This window comes from Ogataea angusta (assembly GCF_019207475.1).
Source record: "Ogataea angusta isolate 61-244 chromosome Unknown 61-244_NODE_6_length_652341_cov_89.526226, whole genome shotgun sequence".
NCBI classification, from domain to species: Eukaryota; Fungi; Ascomycota; class Pichiomycetes; order Pichiales; family Pichiaceae; genus Ogataea; species Ogataea angusta.
In genome coordinates this window covers 177,959-193,003 of record NW_025065220.1, presented here as the reverse complement: position 1 = coordinate 193,003, position 15,045 = coordinate 177,959, and the positions used below count along the sequence as shown (strand labels likewise).

Here is a 15,045-nt window from a genome sequence, read left to right as displayed (position 1 = left end):
AGGGTACCGTCGCTTGCGCGGGGGGTCCTGTATCCTGGAGAGCAGGGCAAGTTCCTGCAAGAGCAGGTCGGTGTTGATGCGCGGCTGTTTCCTCCTATTTCTCCTGACGCGCCCCAGTTTGGGCCTATTTGGTTTACGGACCCTCCGCAGCCCCACGGGCCTGGGTTTGACGGTTATAGAAGCCATAGCTATAAAACCAGTATTTGGTCCTATTTATATATGTTTTCGGGTGTGATACATCACATTACGCCCTGTGTGCATGATGACTGTGGCTTGAGCCTCTTTTGAAGATATCCATGAAGCCATCTCTTTTCGTAAACGAGCTTTTCTGAGCCTCGTAGTTGCACCCCACGTCGACGTCCGAGTTCTGCACGTACGCGTAACACGTGGTGCCAGCAGCACACTGCATCTTGACCCACTTGCCGTAGTTGCAAATGGCGAACGAGCCGTCTGAAGAACAGGCAATCTCTCCCTCCGTGGAGCACGAGTCAGGTGACCCGTTGAACAGGCCGTTGGCAAAGTTTGCATTCAGGCACTTTGCTTTTGCCAGTCCGCTCAGCGACGAGCAGTCGGTGTACGTGGCGCTTGGCGCGGCGGTGGCCGAGCTCGTGCTGCTTGTGGTTCTGGTTTGGAGGGTGGTCGAAGGTGGGGTAGGCTGTGGTGTTTGTGTGGAGGTGGCGGTGACGGAGGAAGAAGAAGAGGCAGAGCTCGAAGCAGAGCTCGAAGCAGAGCTCGAAGCTGCAGCACTTGACTCGGAGGTGGTTGGGGTATTGGTCGAGACAGAGCTGGAGCTGGAGCTGGAAACAATTATAGAAGTTGGAACACCTGAGCTGGAGACACTTGAAGAGCTGCTAACACTGGAAGAGGTAGAGGTGGAAGTTTTCTCTTCAGACGACGCGGACAACGTGGACAAAGAGCTCAGAGACGTGCTGGAACTCACTGTGGCAGAAGTCGAGCTACCCTGGCTGTCCGTCAAGATGCTCTTCATTGCCTCGGCGTAGTTTCCGCCGTCAACCTCGTTGCTGAAAGCCTGCGAGGCGTCCCAAAGCATGATTCCTCCCAGATTTGAGTCATCCATGCTCTCGAGCGCGCTCTTCACGGTGCTGACGTCCACGTAACCCGTAGAGGCGGCCGTGCTGGACCCTGGCAGTCCCAGGAACAAGCTGATGTCCTTGTTCGGAGACGTGCTAACAGCGAATTCGGCCCAGGTACCCCAGTTGAACTCCTTGTCGAGGTTGCAGTAGTTGTTGTAGAATTGGATAAAGGCAAAGTCGACGTCGGCATTGGCAAGCATGTCGCCAATGGAGGCATCAGGGTAAACACATTGAGGAGCAGCAGAAATGTAGTAGTCCTTGGAAGTGTCCTGGCTGTAGTACTCTCTCAATTTTGTTGCAAGAGCGGCGTAGCCGGTAGGGTTGTTGTTCTCGATATCAAAGTCAAATCCGTCAACAACAGCCTCGCCAAAAGGCCGCTCGTCGGCGTCTCCGCCACCAAACATGTTCCAAAGCGTGCCGGCAAACTCCTCGGCAACAGAATCGGAACTAAAGCCGTAGCTACCGCTGGCTCCACCGAGCGAAAGCAGGACTTTTTTGCCAAGACCCTGACAGGTCTGGATATCCTCGGCAATCTGATCGCACTTTAAAAGTCCGTCAGGGAACTGGTCGTTGCAGGCATTGGCAAAATTCAGAGTCGGAAGAGTGTCCGCGTCGGAGAACGAGGTCATGAACGAGAGCAGGAAAATGTCAGCAGCAGCGCTCTCGCAGTAAGTGGAGAGTCTCTGCTGAGTGCCGGCCGAGTTCTGGCCCCAATACAGAGCCACGTTGGTCTTGGAAGCAGCATCAAAAGCCTGGGCTGTGGAGAACAGGAACAAGGCAGAAACCACCTGTTTCAAAACAAGTGTAGAGATCATAGCAGCTAGAGTGTAAAAGAGTGACTGAAGTGGGAGTGGATGGGTTTCACACTGGGCCAGGCTCCATCTTTTATATTCCGAATGGCTTTCGAAACATTTCCGTTTTCGAACCGGAGAATTCTCACTAAGCCCAGCCCCACAAAGGTCGTGTGCATGGCCCAGATGTATATCGGCCGGGCGAGTTTTCGTTTTGTGGAAAAACTTTATAACCTTATTCCTCGTCTACACCTCGCACCAGCCGCATCGAGTACCTGTACACGCGGCTGCGCAGCTCTGCCGTGGCCTCGTCCTTGTCGTCCTTGAACAGCGGGGACCACGTCTCGATTCCGTCGTCGAAAACCTCGAATCCGCACTCTTTGGCTAGCTCAAAGAAATTGAGGTCCGCGGCAAGCAGCTTGGGCCGGTGAGGCGAGAATGGGACGAGCACACGGCCCGTCCGAGGCGTCACCAGCAGCTTGCAGCTCTGCAGGAGCTTTCTTTGTTCTGTATGATTGAAGATCACGTCGCTCAACAGAAGCACGTCGAAGGTTTCATGACCTTCAGGCAGTTCCTGCGTCAGTTCTTCCACGTCGTTCCCCCATATGTAGCCCTTGGCAACACAGTTATGTAATTTATTTTGTTCAATGTTATGCTGTATGTTTGCTACGAGGTCGGGGTCTGGATAGTCTGTGGCGAGAACTTTCTTTGCGCCCAACTTGGCGCACAGCAGTGACGGCAGCGCTCCGCCGGCTCCAAACTCCAGCACCGTGCGCCCAACCACCAACTGGGGGCTGTTCTCCAATTGTTTGGCTAGCGATTTGCATGCATTGGTCAGGATATGACCATACAACGGCGACGATCCCACAAGCGTCACCAGGATCACCTCTCCATTTTTCCGTGTGTACTCGATTGTAGTTTTCGGTTTTGGAGGCTCCTCCTCCGTGGTAAAAAGGTTGTCAAACAGAGACATGGAATTAATTATTCAAAAAAATAAAATAAAAAAATAAATAAAATAAATAAATCAGATCAGCCAGATCTACCAGATCAATCACCCCGTATCGAGCCAGCACCCTCTGGATTATGTCAAAACAAGCCTCATTCGCCTCCGAATGGAGTTACCTGCTCTTGGAACTGTGAGTATCCGTCTTTTGCGCCTAACATTAGCCGAGTCGTGCCCTCTGTTGAGCCATTTCCTGCTCTCGACGCCATCACGTGGAAATCCCTCATCTACAAAGCGCTCTCAAAGCTGCACGGTATAACAGGCACCGCAGTGCAATACGACATCCTTAAAATTCAGGACCAGCGCGTCTACATCAGAGTGCCCGCAGACGAAGCCCACCTTCTCTCCTCTGCCCTCACAGCTAGCGCGCCGGACCTCTCGCTCTTGGATGTCGGCCAATCAGCAGCATTCTTCAACATCCTCGCCACAGGGCCCACCCTCATGGCCATTGCAGGCCCTGACCGATTTTCCTGGTGCGAGGTGTAGCAGATTATAGCTGGTGGTTATGAACACAGAAAAAAGTAACAAAGGCAAAGTCTTGAATTTAAACACTTACAAGGAGCACTTTCAGTTTGAGTCTACGCCAACCAATCACGCTCAAACCTGCTTGGGAAGACCATTGCCATATTTTAGAATGAAGTGGTCAACGTTGCTGTTTCCCGTCCTGGCTCTTGTGAGTCTTGCTGGGGCTGCGGACTGGAAGCCAGCAGTCTCGAGAAGAGAGTTCACCGCGGGCTACCACGTGACGTATTTCGACGACTCGCCCGTAGTGCTTATTATTGAGGACAGCAGCATGTACATGTCGGAAGACAACGCCAAAAACTGGAATAAGGTGGATCTGAAAAATTCCGCTGGACAAGAGGTCAATCTTACGAGTATTCACACCGTGGACTATGCCAAAGAGCTGGGTTTTGCGCTTTCGACCTCCAAAACCCAATTCTACACCCGCGACCGCGGAAAAACCTGGACACCGTTTGAAGTCGACCACAGTGGCAACCAATTCAGCTTGGGACATGTCCAGGTCAACTATGCCAACCACGACTATCTCCTTTTCAATTTTGAGGACTGCTCGGAGGGCGCGCAATTTCTGTTCGAGTGCAAAAAGACCTGGTATTTCAGCAACGACGGGCTGAAGACGCCTCCCAAAAAAGTCGACCACGACGGCCTGGACCATTGTCTTTTCGCCAAGAGCAACAAAGCGTTCACGGCAGGACCGGACGAGAAGATCTTATGCTCTAAAGTGGACGGAGACCACACAGGTGCTGACAAAAAAGGCAGCCTTTTGACAACCAACGACTTCTTCAAGACCGTCTCTTCACCGTCGGCAGAGTTCGACAGGATGAATCTCGTGAAGATCCAGGTGGTCCAGTCGTTCATTGTTGCCACCGTTTCTATTGACAGGTACACTCCCGACGCCGAGATCATTCTATTTATTTCCAAGGACGGAGAAACGTTCAGACGGGCCTTTTTCGAGGACCAGCTCAAGTCGTGGATGTTTAGAATACTGCCCTCCACGCCGCAGTCGCTCTACATTGCCATCCAGGGCCAGCGCCAGGCAAGCAACGCTGCACTGGACGCAGACTTGTACAAGTCGGACTCGTCTGGACTCTTTTTTGACAAGATCTACGAGAACTTTTTGGCAAACGGGCTGGGATTGTCGGACATCACAATGGTCCAGGAGGTGGAAGGAGTCATTATATTGCTGAACCACGAAAATGCCAACCAGGATCACGCTTCTCCGCTGGCCAAGTCCAAAATCTCGATAGACGACGGAAAGACATGGCATTATCTCAAAACCGCCGATGACGACGACTGCAACGGCGATTCCGAGTGCTCGCTCAATTTGATGTGGACCACGATCAGAAACACAAACGGGAACTTTGTCACCGGCCCCACGCCAGGAATCATTGTTGGAATAGGAAACACCGGAAAGTACCTGACGTCTGACCTAAAGGACCTCAAGACGTACGTTTCCAGAGACAACGGTCTGACGTGGAAGAAAGTCGCCGACACGTCATCTGTATTCACGTTTGCCGACCTCGGAAACATCATCGTCGCCATTCCGATCGACATGTCGCATCTGATGGACGCGCGGATGGACCCAAACACTCTTCCAAACACGTTCCTGTACTCTCTGGACCAGGGCGACTCGTGGACAGAGGTGGAGTTGGACGACCATATACTGCCGCTCGACGTGTTCACGTCTTTGGACGGCAGCACGCAGCATGTTCTTGTCGCTGGCGAGGACTCCTCGTTTTCCAAGGTCATTCTGTATGCCATAGACTTTACCGGCGCGTTTGAGAGAACGTGTTCTGACGACGATTTCGAGGACTGGTACGCCAGAAAGCTCCCGGATAGCGACACTCCAGTCTGCGTGCTGGGCCACAAGGAGAAGTTCAGAAGACGGAAGCAAAAGGCGGACTGTTTCGTGAACCATCCGTACGAGGACCTGAAAGTTATCGAGGAGCCTTGCACGTGTACGATTGACGACACTGAGTGCACTTTTGGATTCATTAAAGGCGAGAACGATGTTTGTGAGCCGGTGGTGGAGGTGTTAGCTGCCAACCAGTGCGCCAACCAGAAGGGCAAGATCAAAATCACGACGAGACAGATGATTCCGGACGACACGTGCGATCCAAAGGGCGGCTACGAGGTCCAGAAGGACGACTTTATTTTTGACTGCGAGAAAGATCTACAGAACATGACGGCTCCCGTGAAGGTCACACACATTCCACTGGGCGAGAGAATCGCCGAGTATTTCTATCTCAACTACGACGCCGACGGGCTTCCGGACGAGACGCTCTTTGTGCTCACCGAGAACAAGGTTCTGTACATCTCGTTTGACGGCGGCTCCTCGTTCGGCAAGTTTCTCGGCGGCAAGCACATTGTCACCGGCGTGTACAGCAACCCTTACAAAGCAGACCACGTTTACATTTTGACCGACGCCGATACGCTATTTTTTTCGCCCGACAGAGGCGTTTCCGTCTTTGACCGCACGCTGCCGGTCAGGGGCCGCGAGTTCGACAGGCTCTCGCTCACTTTCAACAAACACAACGCGTCTGAATTCATTTTGCGTGCCGAACGGAGCTGTGCGAACCTGTTTTCCAGCAGCTGTGTGGTGGAAACGTACCACACGAAAAACTTCGGCGAGTCGTTCGAGCGTCTGGTGGCCGATGCCAACACGTGCAACTACGTGGGCTCGCTGTTCGACGACAAGGAGTACGCCGTCAACGAGACGCTGATAGTGTGCGACCAGTTCACCGAGGACCGCCAGGCTCTGCGACTTATTTCCAGCGCAGACTATTTCCAGAAAGATAGCAAAACGCTGTTCGACAGGATCATCGGGTTTGCCCAGACAGGCAAGTTCCTGGTGGTTGCGCGGCTGGACGACGACAACTCGCTGACGGCGTTCGTTTCTGCCGACGGCAAGGTCTTCGCGGAGGCCAAGTTCCCCAAGGACGTCATGGTCACGCGACAGACAGCGTACACGATTTTGGACGTGAACTCCGACCAGATTTTCCTGCACGTGACCACGCACTCGGCGGCGCAGCGCGAGTTTGGTGCGCTTCTGAAGTCGAACTTCAACGGCACGCTGTATGTTCAGTCGCTGTCGCACGTGAACCGCAACGAGTTTGCGTTTGTGGACTTTGAGAGCGTGCAGAGTTTGGAGGGAATCGCCACGGTCAACGTCGTGGCCAACTACGACGACGTGGTGCGCAACGGCGACGAAAAGGCCGTCAAGACCATGATCACCTACAACGACGGCGCCGAGTGGGACTATCTGGTTCCGCCGGCTGTGGACTCCGAAGGCAACAAGTACAAGTGCAGCGGCAATAAGGAGTGCACGCTGAACTTGCACTCATTTACCGAAAGAAACGACCCGTCCAGAGACACGTACTCGTCGGCCTCGGCCGTGGGGCTGCTGTTTGGAGTTGGAAACGTCGGCACGGCGCTGCTGCCGTACAGCTCGCCGGAAACGGCCACGTTCTTCTCGAACGACGCGGGAGCAACATGGAAGGAAGTCAAGAAGGGCAATTATATGTGGGAGTTTGGCGACCAGGGCACGATTCTAGTGCTGGTGAAGCAGGGACTCACAAACTCCGTGTCGTACTCTCTTGACGAAGGCCAAACGTGGCAGGAACACGAGTTTGCAGAGTCTCCAAAAAACGTCTGGGACATTGCGACGGTTCCCTCCGACACGTCCCGCAAGTTCATTCTGCTGGCCAAGGACGATGCCGGCCGCGACGAGGTATACAGCCTGAACTTTGCCGGTCTCCAGCAGCGACAGTGTGAGCTGGTGGTGAACGACCAGAACGAGCTGGCCGATTTCAAAGACTACGAGTACTGGTCGCCCAAACACCCGTACCAGTCGGACAACTGTCTGTTTGGCCACGAGGCCCGGTATCCAAGGCGCAAGGCGTCGCGGCTGGACTGTTTTGTCGGCGCTGCGCCGCTCAACAAGCTGTACAAGAAGACGAAGAACTGCAAGTGCACGCGGCACGACTTTGAGTGCGACTATAATTTTGTGCTGGCCGCCGACGGCACGTGCCAGCTGATCAGGGGCCTCAAGCCCGTGGACCCAACCGAGTACTGTCTGCTGAACCAGGACCAGGTCGAGTACTGGGAGCCGACGGGATACAGAAAGATTCCAATGAGCACCTGCGAGCAAGGACTGGAGCTGGACAAGTGGATTTCGCATCCATGTCCAGGCAAAAAACAGGAGTACAACGACAAGTACGGCGCGGGCCTGCACGGGGCGGGTCTTTTCTGGGTGATTTTCGCGCCGATTGCCGCGTTTGTGGGAGCAGCCACCTTCGTCTACGACAGAGGAATCCGTCGTAACGGAGGCTTCTCGAGATTCGGAGAGATCCGTCTTGACGAGGACGAGGAACTGCACCTGATTGAGGAGACGCCCGTGGACCGTGCTGTGAACAAGGTCGTGAGGAGCGGTCTTGTGTTTGTGAGCGCCGTGGTGGCGTTGCAGCACCGGGTCTCGAGTTTCCTGAAGAACGGTCTCTTTTCGCGGTTCAGAAGGGGCGGCCTCGACAACTACGAGCGGTTTGCGTCGTTCAACGACCGCATCATCGACGACGAGGACGAGTCGCTGTTCGACGTGAACGCCAACGACGACGACGCGCGCGAGATCGACGACTTCCTTGACGAGGACCGGTGAGGTGCGCGCGCTTATGTAATCGCACAAAAAGATGCCAAAAAATATAGAAATTATCAAGAGTGAACTAAATTTATTCTATATGATCCGCGCCTTTTTGCCCGCTCTTCGCCGCTACAGCACGTCGCCGATCCAGCGCCCGTCGGCCGCGTACTTCCAGCAGATGGGCCACCAGCCAGACCCAAACCAGAAGGGCGGAGAGTCCAAAGACGAGAGCGAGCTCAAAAAGACGCTGACGAGACGGTCGTTGCGGATGAGCGTCTGGCAGATGTTTCTCATCACCTTGGCCGGGTCGTCTGTGCTGAACATAATGAGAGAAAAAAACCACATTGAAGAGATGAACGACAACTACCAGCAGCGGTTCAAGAAGTTCGAGCACATCATTGAGGAGCTCAAGAAAGGAAACATGCGGGTGGAGGACGTGGAGAGCGAGCTGGCCGTTCTAAACGAGCGGTTTGAGTACTTTGGGCTTCCGAAGAGCGAGTTCACGGGAATTCGCGGAACCAAGAAGCCTGTTCAGCAGAGAAAGGAGGACGTGGATGTGAAGAGCTTTTTGTGAGGCTACTGAATAATTTATTATGATATTTTTTTAGCCGGATGCTAATGTACATAGGAACGTTTATGAGGCCTCGCATGCTATTTGTCGCTCTGGTCGGCGGCCCTGTCGCTCCGTTCGCTTTGGGACGTCTCCGACTGCGACTCGCCGTCCACCTCTGTCTCCACGGGGACTGCCGTGGACGGGTCTTTATATTCGCCCATGAGGCCTGGTATATTTTTGATCAGTCCGTCGATCTTCGACAGCGCCTCTCCGGCTATGTCGAAGCTCTTGCTGTTGATTTTGAGAATCCACCGGTAATCGAAAAGCTGCTGTTTGAAGCCGTTGGCCTCCTCGGTGGAGTCGCTGGTGACGTACAAAATGGTAGCAAAAATGCCGATCAGGGCGAAATTGTTGACTGCTGCCGACTGCCAGAACGACTGGATGTGTTCTGGCTTCAGGTTGCGTGTGAACTCGATCGACGCTGTCAGACGCGCCTGTGCGGCCGAGCGACAAACGCGCACCAGCTCTGGCTGACACTCGTCTTTCTGGGCGTGGAGAGCGGAAATGATGCGGCGGTGCAGGGTGATTTCCGTAGCAAAGTACGCCAGCTGCAAGTAGCCGTTCGAGTTGAATTTCCGCGGCTTGAGCGTGTTCATCTGCAGCGTCTCCGGCAGCGAGTGGTACCAGTTTCTGAGTTTCAGCTGTAGCGGCTTGGCCAGCTTGAGCACCTCGTCGATCGTCGTCACCGTCTCTATGCTGTGCATGGTGTAGAAGGCGTCCAGAATCTCGCTTAGAATCTGGCTCAGCGTGATCAGCTGCCGAAACAGCGCCTCTCCGTTTTCGTAGTCGGCAGACCCGTCTTTCTGCTGATCCGCGTCGCCCTTGTCGGGGAAATCCTCACTGGCCACCATTTGCACCTGCCAGTTCTTGCCCTCGATGATGTGGCTCGGCCGCGACTCCACGAGCGACGACCACTTGTCCTGGACGTACACGGCCCACGCGAGCCGCTTGCGCAGTCCCCGTTCCCAGCGCGGGAGTCTCCAGTTCGCACAGTCCAGCCCCAGCCCCAGTTCCTCGGCCAGAGCCACCACCTGCGAACACAGCAGCCAGTTGTTGTCCTGCGACCCGCTCGACCGGCACTGCAGCAGCAACAGGCCCGCCTGCACGGCACTGAGCTTGGGCCGTTGGATGACGTCCGAAAACGTCTTGAGCGCAAACTTGTGTAGCGACACCACGTTGGGCTTCGGGAACTGCGACAGGTGCGGGTCGTAGTCCCACCATTGGATGGCCAGACAGTAGAGCGCAGCAAGCAGCGGGGCGCCGAACTCGCGGTGCGTGCGTGAGTACTTTTCCAGAACGACTTTTTTGTGCAATATCGGAAACGACGGGTGAACGGTGCGGAAGTACAGGTCGATGAGCTTCTGGCCGTGCGGCGCAACGTACCGCTCGACGCTGTCGACGTCCCACTCGGACTTCTCGTACAGGTCCTCGGTGAAGTCGTCGCGCAGCGTGAACTGGACGTCGTTGGCGACCTTGCGGATCGAGTAGGCCTTGTTGAGCTGGAACTGGTCGATCTTGTCCAGCACAACGTTCTCGAGGAACAGTCTGTCGTAGATCGACGTCGGCCCCACGTAGAAACTCGAGCGCGGGTACTGCAGGCTGAGCGTTTTTTTCAGCAGCGAGTGGCCCTGCATGGTGGCATAGTCCTTGATCGGCAGGGTCTCGCGCAGCGGCACGTTTGGCGGCGGCACGATGGACGGGTCCTCGAACTTGTGGCGCTTGGCGTCGTTTTCCGGGCTCGAAAACGAGCGTTTTGTGCCGCCCGTGCTGGCATCGATGAACGTGCACTTCATCCCTTTATTCTGGCACATCTTGCACGTGTTGGAGTCCGGCACCATCACACACTTGATCTTGCGCCGCCGACAGTGGTCGCACGGCTTGACCTTGGTGCGTGGCTGCGGCGGCTCGCTCTTCGCGGGAACAGGATACGGCATCGGCATCGGCTGCATGGGATAGGGCCCTGGCATGGCGCCCGAGTACTGGCCCATCAACGCCTGCGGGTTCATGAACGGCGGCATGAACGGCACAAACTGTCCGGACCCGTTCGCAGCGCCCGGCGGCGGCCCGCCGGGAGCCACAGACGCCGCGCTCGCGCCAGCCGTTGAGGCATTATTCCCGTTTTCTGTCTTCATCCCCTGCTCCAGCATCATATTTTGGTACTGCTGGAGGTGCATCACGTACTCGGCCGGCGACGCCGGCGTGATCACCGACCCCACGTTGGCCGGCGACATCATGGCGGACTGAGACGTGTGAACAAGGGGCTGCTGTGTGCCCATGTCAAGCTGGAGATTGTTGTCTGTGTAGAAGTTGAACTCGCCGTTGTCGCGCCAGTTGGAGTACTCGTACGCAAATTGGCCGCTCGAGTTTGTTCCGGGCCCAGATCCAGACCCGGGATCCATGTCTGTCACTTTATCCACTACAGGATCTTGGTTTGACATAGGAGTGTATACTTTGCTCTGATGATCGTCCGCGGTGGCCGGCTCTTTTTCCATGCAAATGGAAGACAGTCTGTGGGTTTGGCGGGTGTTCCAAACTTGTATTCAGGAGGTGGCCGTGCGCGACAGTGCGAAAGATGAATATTTTTGTCCTGTCACTATCGTACTGCCTTATTTTTTTTCAGATATGAAGGTCGTGTGCAGCACAACAGGTATAGCGCAAACACTGAAAAATATTGAAAATTAAATACTCCATGCTGCTGCTCTGTGCCAGAAGGGCCCTGCTGGCCCTCTGCCGTTCGCGCGTCCGCGCTGGCGTGCGCCTGAACTCGTCCGACACGCCGTGGTATCTGCGCCAGACGCCACAGAGGCCCGCCGTGCTCAACCAGACACCCATCCCCGAGCTGCCTGCCAACTCGCCAGACACCCTGCAGCCGCTGCTGGAGTTCGTGGCGCAAAAGCTTGGCATGACCGACATCGAGGTGTTCGACCTGCGCGGCGCAGACGGCGAACAGACCACCAACGAGGGCGCCCAGGAGGTCGCCGACTTCATGATCATAGCCACCGGCAAGAGCTCCAAACATCTGCAAAAGGCCACCTTCGAGCTCAACTTCTACGTCAAGCACCAGCTCAAGAGCCTGTCGACGCACGAGGGGCTGCTCACGACCGGCCAACTGGCGAAATTCCGGCGCAGACTGCTCAAGAGAGGCAAAAAGGGCCCCGGCTATGCGATGAACGACTATGGCGCGGAACCGAACAGCTGGGTGATGGTGGACTGCAAAAAGGACAATATTTTCGTGCATTTCATGACGCCCGAGAGACGTGCCGCCATGAACCTCGAGGCGCTGTGGGCCAAGGACAAGGAAAAGTACGAAAACAAGGCCCCGGCAGTGGAGGACGATAGCATTTTTTCGGGCTTCAGGTTCCTGCACACCATGCGAAGACCGATGAGTGCTGTGCAGATTCTGACGCAACTCTCCCAATTTTCCAGAAGTTCGAGCACACAGACAGCGGGCCGGTTCCAGCAACTGAAAGAGCAGCATCTCGCAGACCCTGCCAGCTGTCCATTGGATCGTCTGGAAAACTATCTCAAGTCCAAACAGGCCAACGGCCGACTCGTGACCGCCAAAGAAATCTCCAAGCTGGTCGAGGTCGTGCTGCAGTCGGCCGAGTTCCACGAGGGACTGGAAACAGACACGGCAGTGTTCAATAAACGGTACGCTCGTATCTTTTCCATTCTCGAGACGTTCAGCCCTGTGCTGACCGAAAAAGACGTGCAGGAGCTGTTACCCGTGCTGGTGGTCGCCGGGTCGCAGATCGATGCTGACGGCTTTGTCACGCTTGCCTCCACGGCACAGGACACGGACGTCCAGTTCAGATACTCGCCGATGGTCCACAAGCTGTACAATCTGTGCCACAAGCTGTACCAGAATCGCAGGGACGCTGCGTTCGTGACAAAAATGGACCTGCTGTTCCTCACCATCTTTGCCAACCGCGGAAACTGGGTTTATATGAAAAAGGTGCTCGAGGCGGCACTTCAACGCGAAGACTTTGTTCCTCTGCAGGCAGCACTCAAGTTCCTGTCTATAAAGGGCACACCAGCCCAATGTCTGAATTTTGTGGACAACTACCTTCCGTACCTGAAAATGTGGCCCTCATTCGATGCCTCCGCGCACAAGACGGAGCTGGACGCGGTTCTGGCCAAAGCCGGAAACTAATGTCTCATGACTTTATACCAACGATAATAGCACTTGATTTTGGTTCCCTCGAACCAAACGTAGTAAAACGCGGACCCCAGATGCACGTGATCGTCCTCCCGGAGCTTGATATTGAATATGGGCTTGAAACACGCCAGAGCCACCACTTTGTCCTGGTCGATCTCGACGAGCCTCAGCTGCGGCGAAACCTCGTTTATGCGCGAGATCGTGACGGTTGGCAATCGCTCCTTCGAGATCGGCTGGTCGTACCCCAACACGGCGTTCGCAGAATGTATATTTGTCAGATAATCGTTGAGCTGATCGGTCAAGATCCCCGAAAACGTGCCGCTGCGCACCGCGGTGGCCGACTCCTCGTCGGAAGACCGATGGCGCAGGCTGATCTGGCGCGTGATCTCGTCAATGCTGGATTTCGTGCGTGTTTGTGTCTCCTTATGGAGATACGATCTGGTGAGGCTTGCCACGTTGATTGAGCGATTCGCGCTCTTAGAAGGCTGGATTCTAAGCTGGTTAGGCTTGAGCACACGGTGCGGCCGTCTGTTGAGCCCCAATTTGCCGGTGATCTCGCTCAGCGGCATCCGTTTACCCCCTCGATCCATTGTTTATATAAAAAATAATTATTTTATTTTCAGCTCAGTATATAATTTTATTGTTTATGCCTTGTTTCCCAAAGCAACCACACCTGGCAACTCCTTACCCTCCAAAAGCTCCAGAGAAGCACCTCCACCAGTAGAAACATGGGACAGCTTGTCTGCTCCACCAAACTTCTTGGCAACAGTGGCAGTGTCTCCACCTCCAATGATGACGGTGTTTCCAGCCTGGGCGCTCTTGACACAGGCCTCCAGCATGGACTTGGTTCCCTTGGCGAACTTCTCGAACTCAAAGACACCTGGTGGTCCGTTCCAGACAATGGTCTTGGCCTTGGCAATGGCGTCGGCGTAAAGCTTGCTGGACTTCTCGCCAGCGTCCAGTCCCTGCCAGTCGTCAGAAATACCTTCCTCCAAAGTAGCGTAGCCGGTCTTGGCGTCTGGAGAGAAGCTGTCGGCAGTGACGAAGTCAACAGGAAGAATGACCTCGACGCCATTCTTCTTTGCCTTCTCCATCAGTTTAGGAACGATCTCTGCACCGTCCTTGTCAAACAGAGATTTTCCAATGTTCATGTTGTTGACGATCTTGTTGAAAGTGAAGGCCATTCCACCACCGATGATCAGGATGTCGACCTTGTCGAGCAAGTTGTCGATCAATTGGATCTTGTCGGACACCTTGGCACCGCCCAAAATGGCCAGGAATGGTCTGACTGGGTTTTCCAGAGCCTTGGAGAAATACTCCAACTCCTTGGCCATCAGGAAACCTGCAGCTCTCTCGTTGAGCTCAAAGCCAACCATGGAAGAGTGGGCTCTGTGGGCGGTACCGAAAGCGTCGTTGACGTAGACGTCGGCCAAGGCGGTCAGTTGCTTTCTGAACTTCTCAACGGCCTCCTTCGAGGCCTTGACCTTTCCTTCTGGCGTCTTCTTCGAGCCCTCCTCCTCAATGTGGAATCTCAGGTTCTCCAGAAGAATGACAGCACCGTCGGTGGCGCTGTTGACAGCAGACTCGACCTCAGGTCCAACACAGTCTGGCAAGAAAGTGACCTTCTTACCCAGCAGAGACTCCAATTCGCCGGCAACAGGCTTCAAGGTGAACTTCTTGTTGACCTCACCGTTTGGTCTGCCCAAATGGGAAGCCAAAACGACAACCTTTGGCTTCTGATCCAGGACGTACTTGATGGTTGGCAAGGCAGCAACAATTCTCTGGTTGTTGGTGATCTTGTCTCCATCAAGAGGAACATTGAAGTCCACTCTGATGAACACTCTTTTACCTGTGAATTGAAGGTCCTTAACGGATAGCTTGTTAGCAAGAGACATTATTTTTGAATATTCGAAACGATGTTTTCCGAAACTTTTAGGGGGGTCGTGACACTATTTATACAAGGTGGTGGCAGCACGTCTCTTCTCCGAGACGGTGCAAGGGTGTTCTCTAAAGCAACCACCAGGGGTGGATCTGGTGCGCGGACTGCAGTGACGGGGGCCGTACGCTTCTCGCGGGCGACCTGTTCTACACTAATCCCGGTTCAATGGGCACGCCGTTGTCCATGGACGCCCGAAACGCTCGTTTTCCAGCACCACAAATTATTTCGAGCAAATCTGGTGATTGCGTGTCTCGGAAATTAGACGGGTGGGCGGGCTTGCACAACCACACG

The 15,045-nt window shown here is 54.7% G+C and overlaps 9 protein-coding genes across 9 annotated transcripts; 4 read left to right on the top strand and 5 right to left on the bottom strand.

Annotated features, from left to right (window-relative positions):
• Positions 1 to 244: 244 nt before the first annotated feature.
• Positions 245 to 1,909, bottom strand: KL928_003147 (uncharacterized protein; the record flags this gene model as incomplete). The annotated part of the gene is made up of 1 exon (XM_043203702.1): positions 245 to 1,909. The coding sequence occupies one exon, from the start codon at positions 1,907 to 1,909 to the stop codon at positions 245 to 247; it is 1,665 nt and encodes a 554-aa protein (XP_043059400.1).
• Positions 1,910 to 2,120: 211 nt separating this feature from the next.
• Positions 2,121 to 2,858, bottom strand: KL928_003146 (uncharacterized protein; the record flags this gene model as incomplete). Its single annotated transcript, XM_043203701.1, has 1 exon — positions 2,121 to 2,858. One exon carries the CDS (start codon positions 2,856 to 2,858, stop codon positions 2,121 to 2,123), a length of 738 nt encoding a protein of 245 aa, XP_043059399.1.
• A 139-nt stretch (positions 2,859 to 2,997) lies between these two features.
• On the top strand, positions 2,998 to 3,374 carry KL928_003145 (uncharacterized protein; the record flags this gene model as incomplete). Its single annotated transcript, XM_043203700.1, has 2 exons — positions 2,998 to 3,031; positions 3,124 to 3,374. 2 exons carry the CDS (start codon positions 2,998 to 3,000, stop codon positions 3,372 to 3,374), a joined length of 285 nt encoding a protein of 94 aa, XP_043059398.1.
• A 19-nt stretch (positions 3,375 to 3,393) lies between these two features.
• Positions 3,394 to 8,061, top strand: KL928_003144 (uncharacterized protein; the record flags this gene model as incomplete). Its single annotated transcript, XM_043203699.1, has 1 exon — positions 3,394 to 8,061. One exon carries the CDS (start codon positions 3,394 to 3,396, stop codon positions 8,059 to 8,061), a length of 4,668 nt encoding a protein of 1,555 aa, XP_043059397.1.
• Positions 8,062 to 8,140: 79 nt separating this feature from the next.
• Positions 8,141 to 8,617, top strand: KL928_003143 (uncharacterized protein; the record flags this gene model as incomplete). The annotated part of the gene is made up of 1 exon (XM_043203698.1): positions 8,141 to 8,617. The coding sequence occupies one exon, from the start codon at positions 8,141 to 8,143 to the stop codon at positions 8,615 to 8,617; it is 477 nt and encodes a 158-aa protein (XP_043059396.1).
• A 77-nt stretch (positions 8,618 to 8,694) lies between these two features.
• On the bottom strand, positions 8,695 to 11,148 carry KL928_003142 (uncharacterized protein; the record flags this gene model as incomplete). The annotated part of the gene is made up of 1 exon (XM_043203697.1): positions 8,695 to 11,148. One exon carries the CDS (start codon positions 11,146 to 11,148, stop codon positions 8,695 to 8,697), a length of 2,454 nt encoding a protein of 817 aa, XP_043059395.1.
• Positions 11,149 to 11,345: 197 nt separating this feature from the next.
• On the top strand, positions 11,346 to 12,809 carry KL928_003141 (uncharacterized protein; the record flags this gene model as incomplete). The annotated part of the gene is made up of 2 exons (XM_043203696.1): positions 11,346 to 11,396; positions 11,460 to 12,809. 2 exons carry the CDS (start codon positions 11,346 to 11,348, stop codon positions 12,807 to 12,809), a joined length of 1,401 nt encoding a protein of 466 aa, XP_043059394.1.
• Positions 12,810 to 12,813: 4 nt separating this feature from the next.
• KL928_003140 (uncharacterized protein) lies at positions 12,814 to 13,405 on the bottom strand (the record flags this gene model as incomplete). Its single annotated transcript, XM_043203695.1, has 2 exons — positions 12,814 to 12,841; positions 12,942 to 13,405. 2 exons carry the CDS (start codon positions 13,403 to 13,405, stop codon positions 12,814 to 12,816), a joined length of 492 nt encoding a protein of 163 aa, XP_043059393.1.
• Positions 13,406 to 13,459: 54 nt separating this feature from the next.
• On the bottom strand, positions 13,460 to 14,710 carry KL928_003139 (uncharacterized protein; the record flags this gene model as incomplete). Its single annotated transcript, XM_043203693.1, has 1 exon — positions 13,460 to 14,710. The coding sequence occupies one exon, from the start codon at positions 14,708 to 14,710 to the stop codon at positions 13,460 to 13,462; it is 1,251 nt and encodes a 416-aa protein (XP_043059392.1).
• Between the last annotated feature and the right edge of the window lie 335 nt (positions 14,711 to 15,045).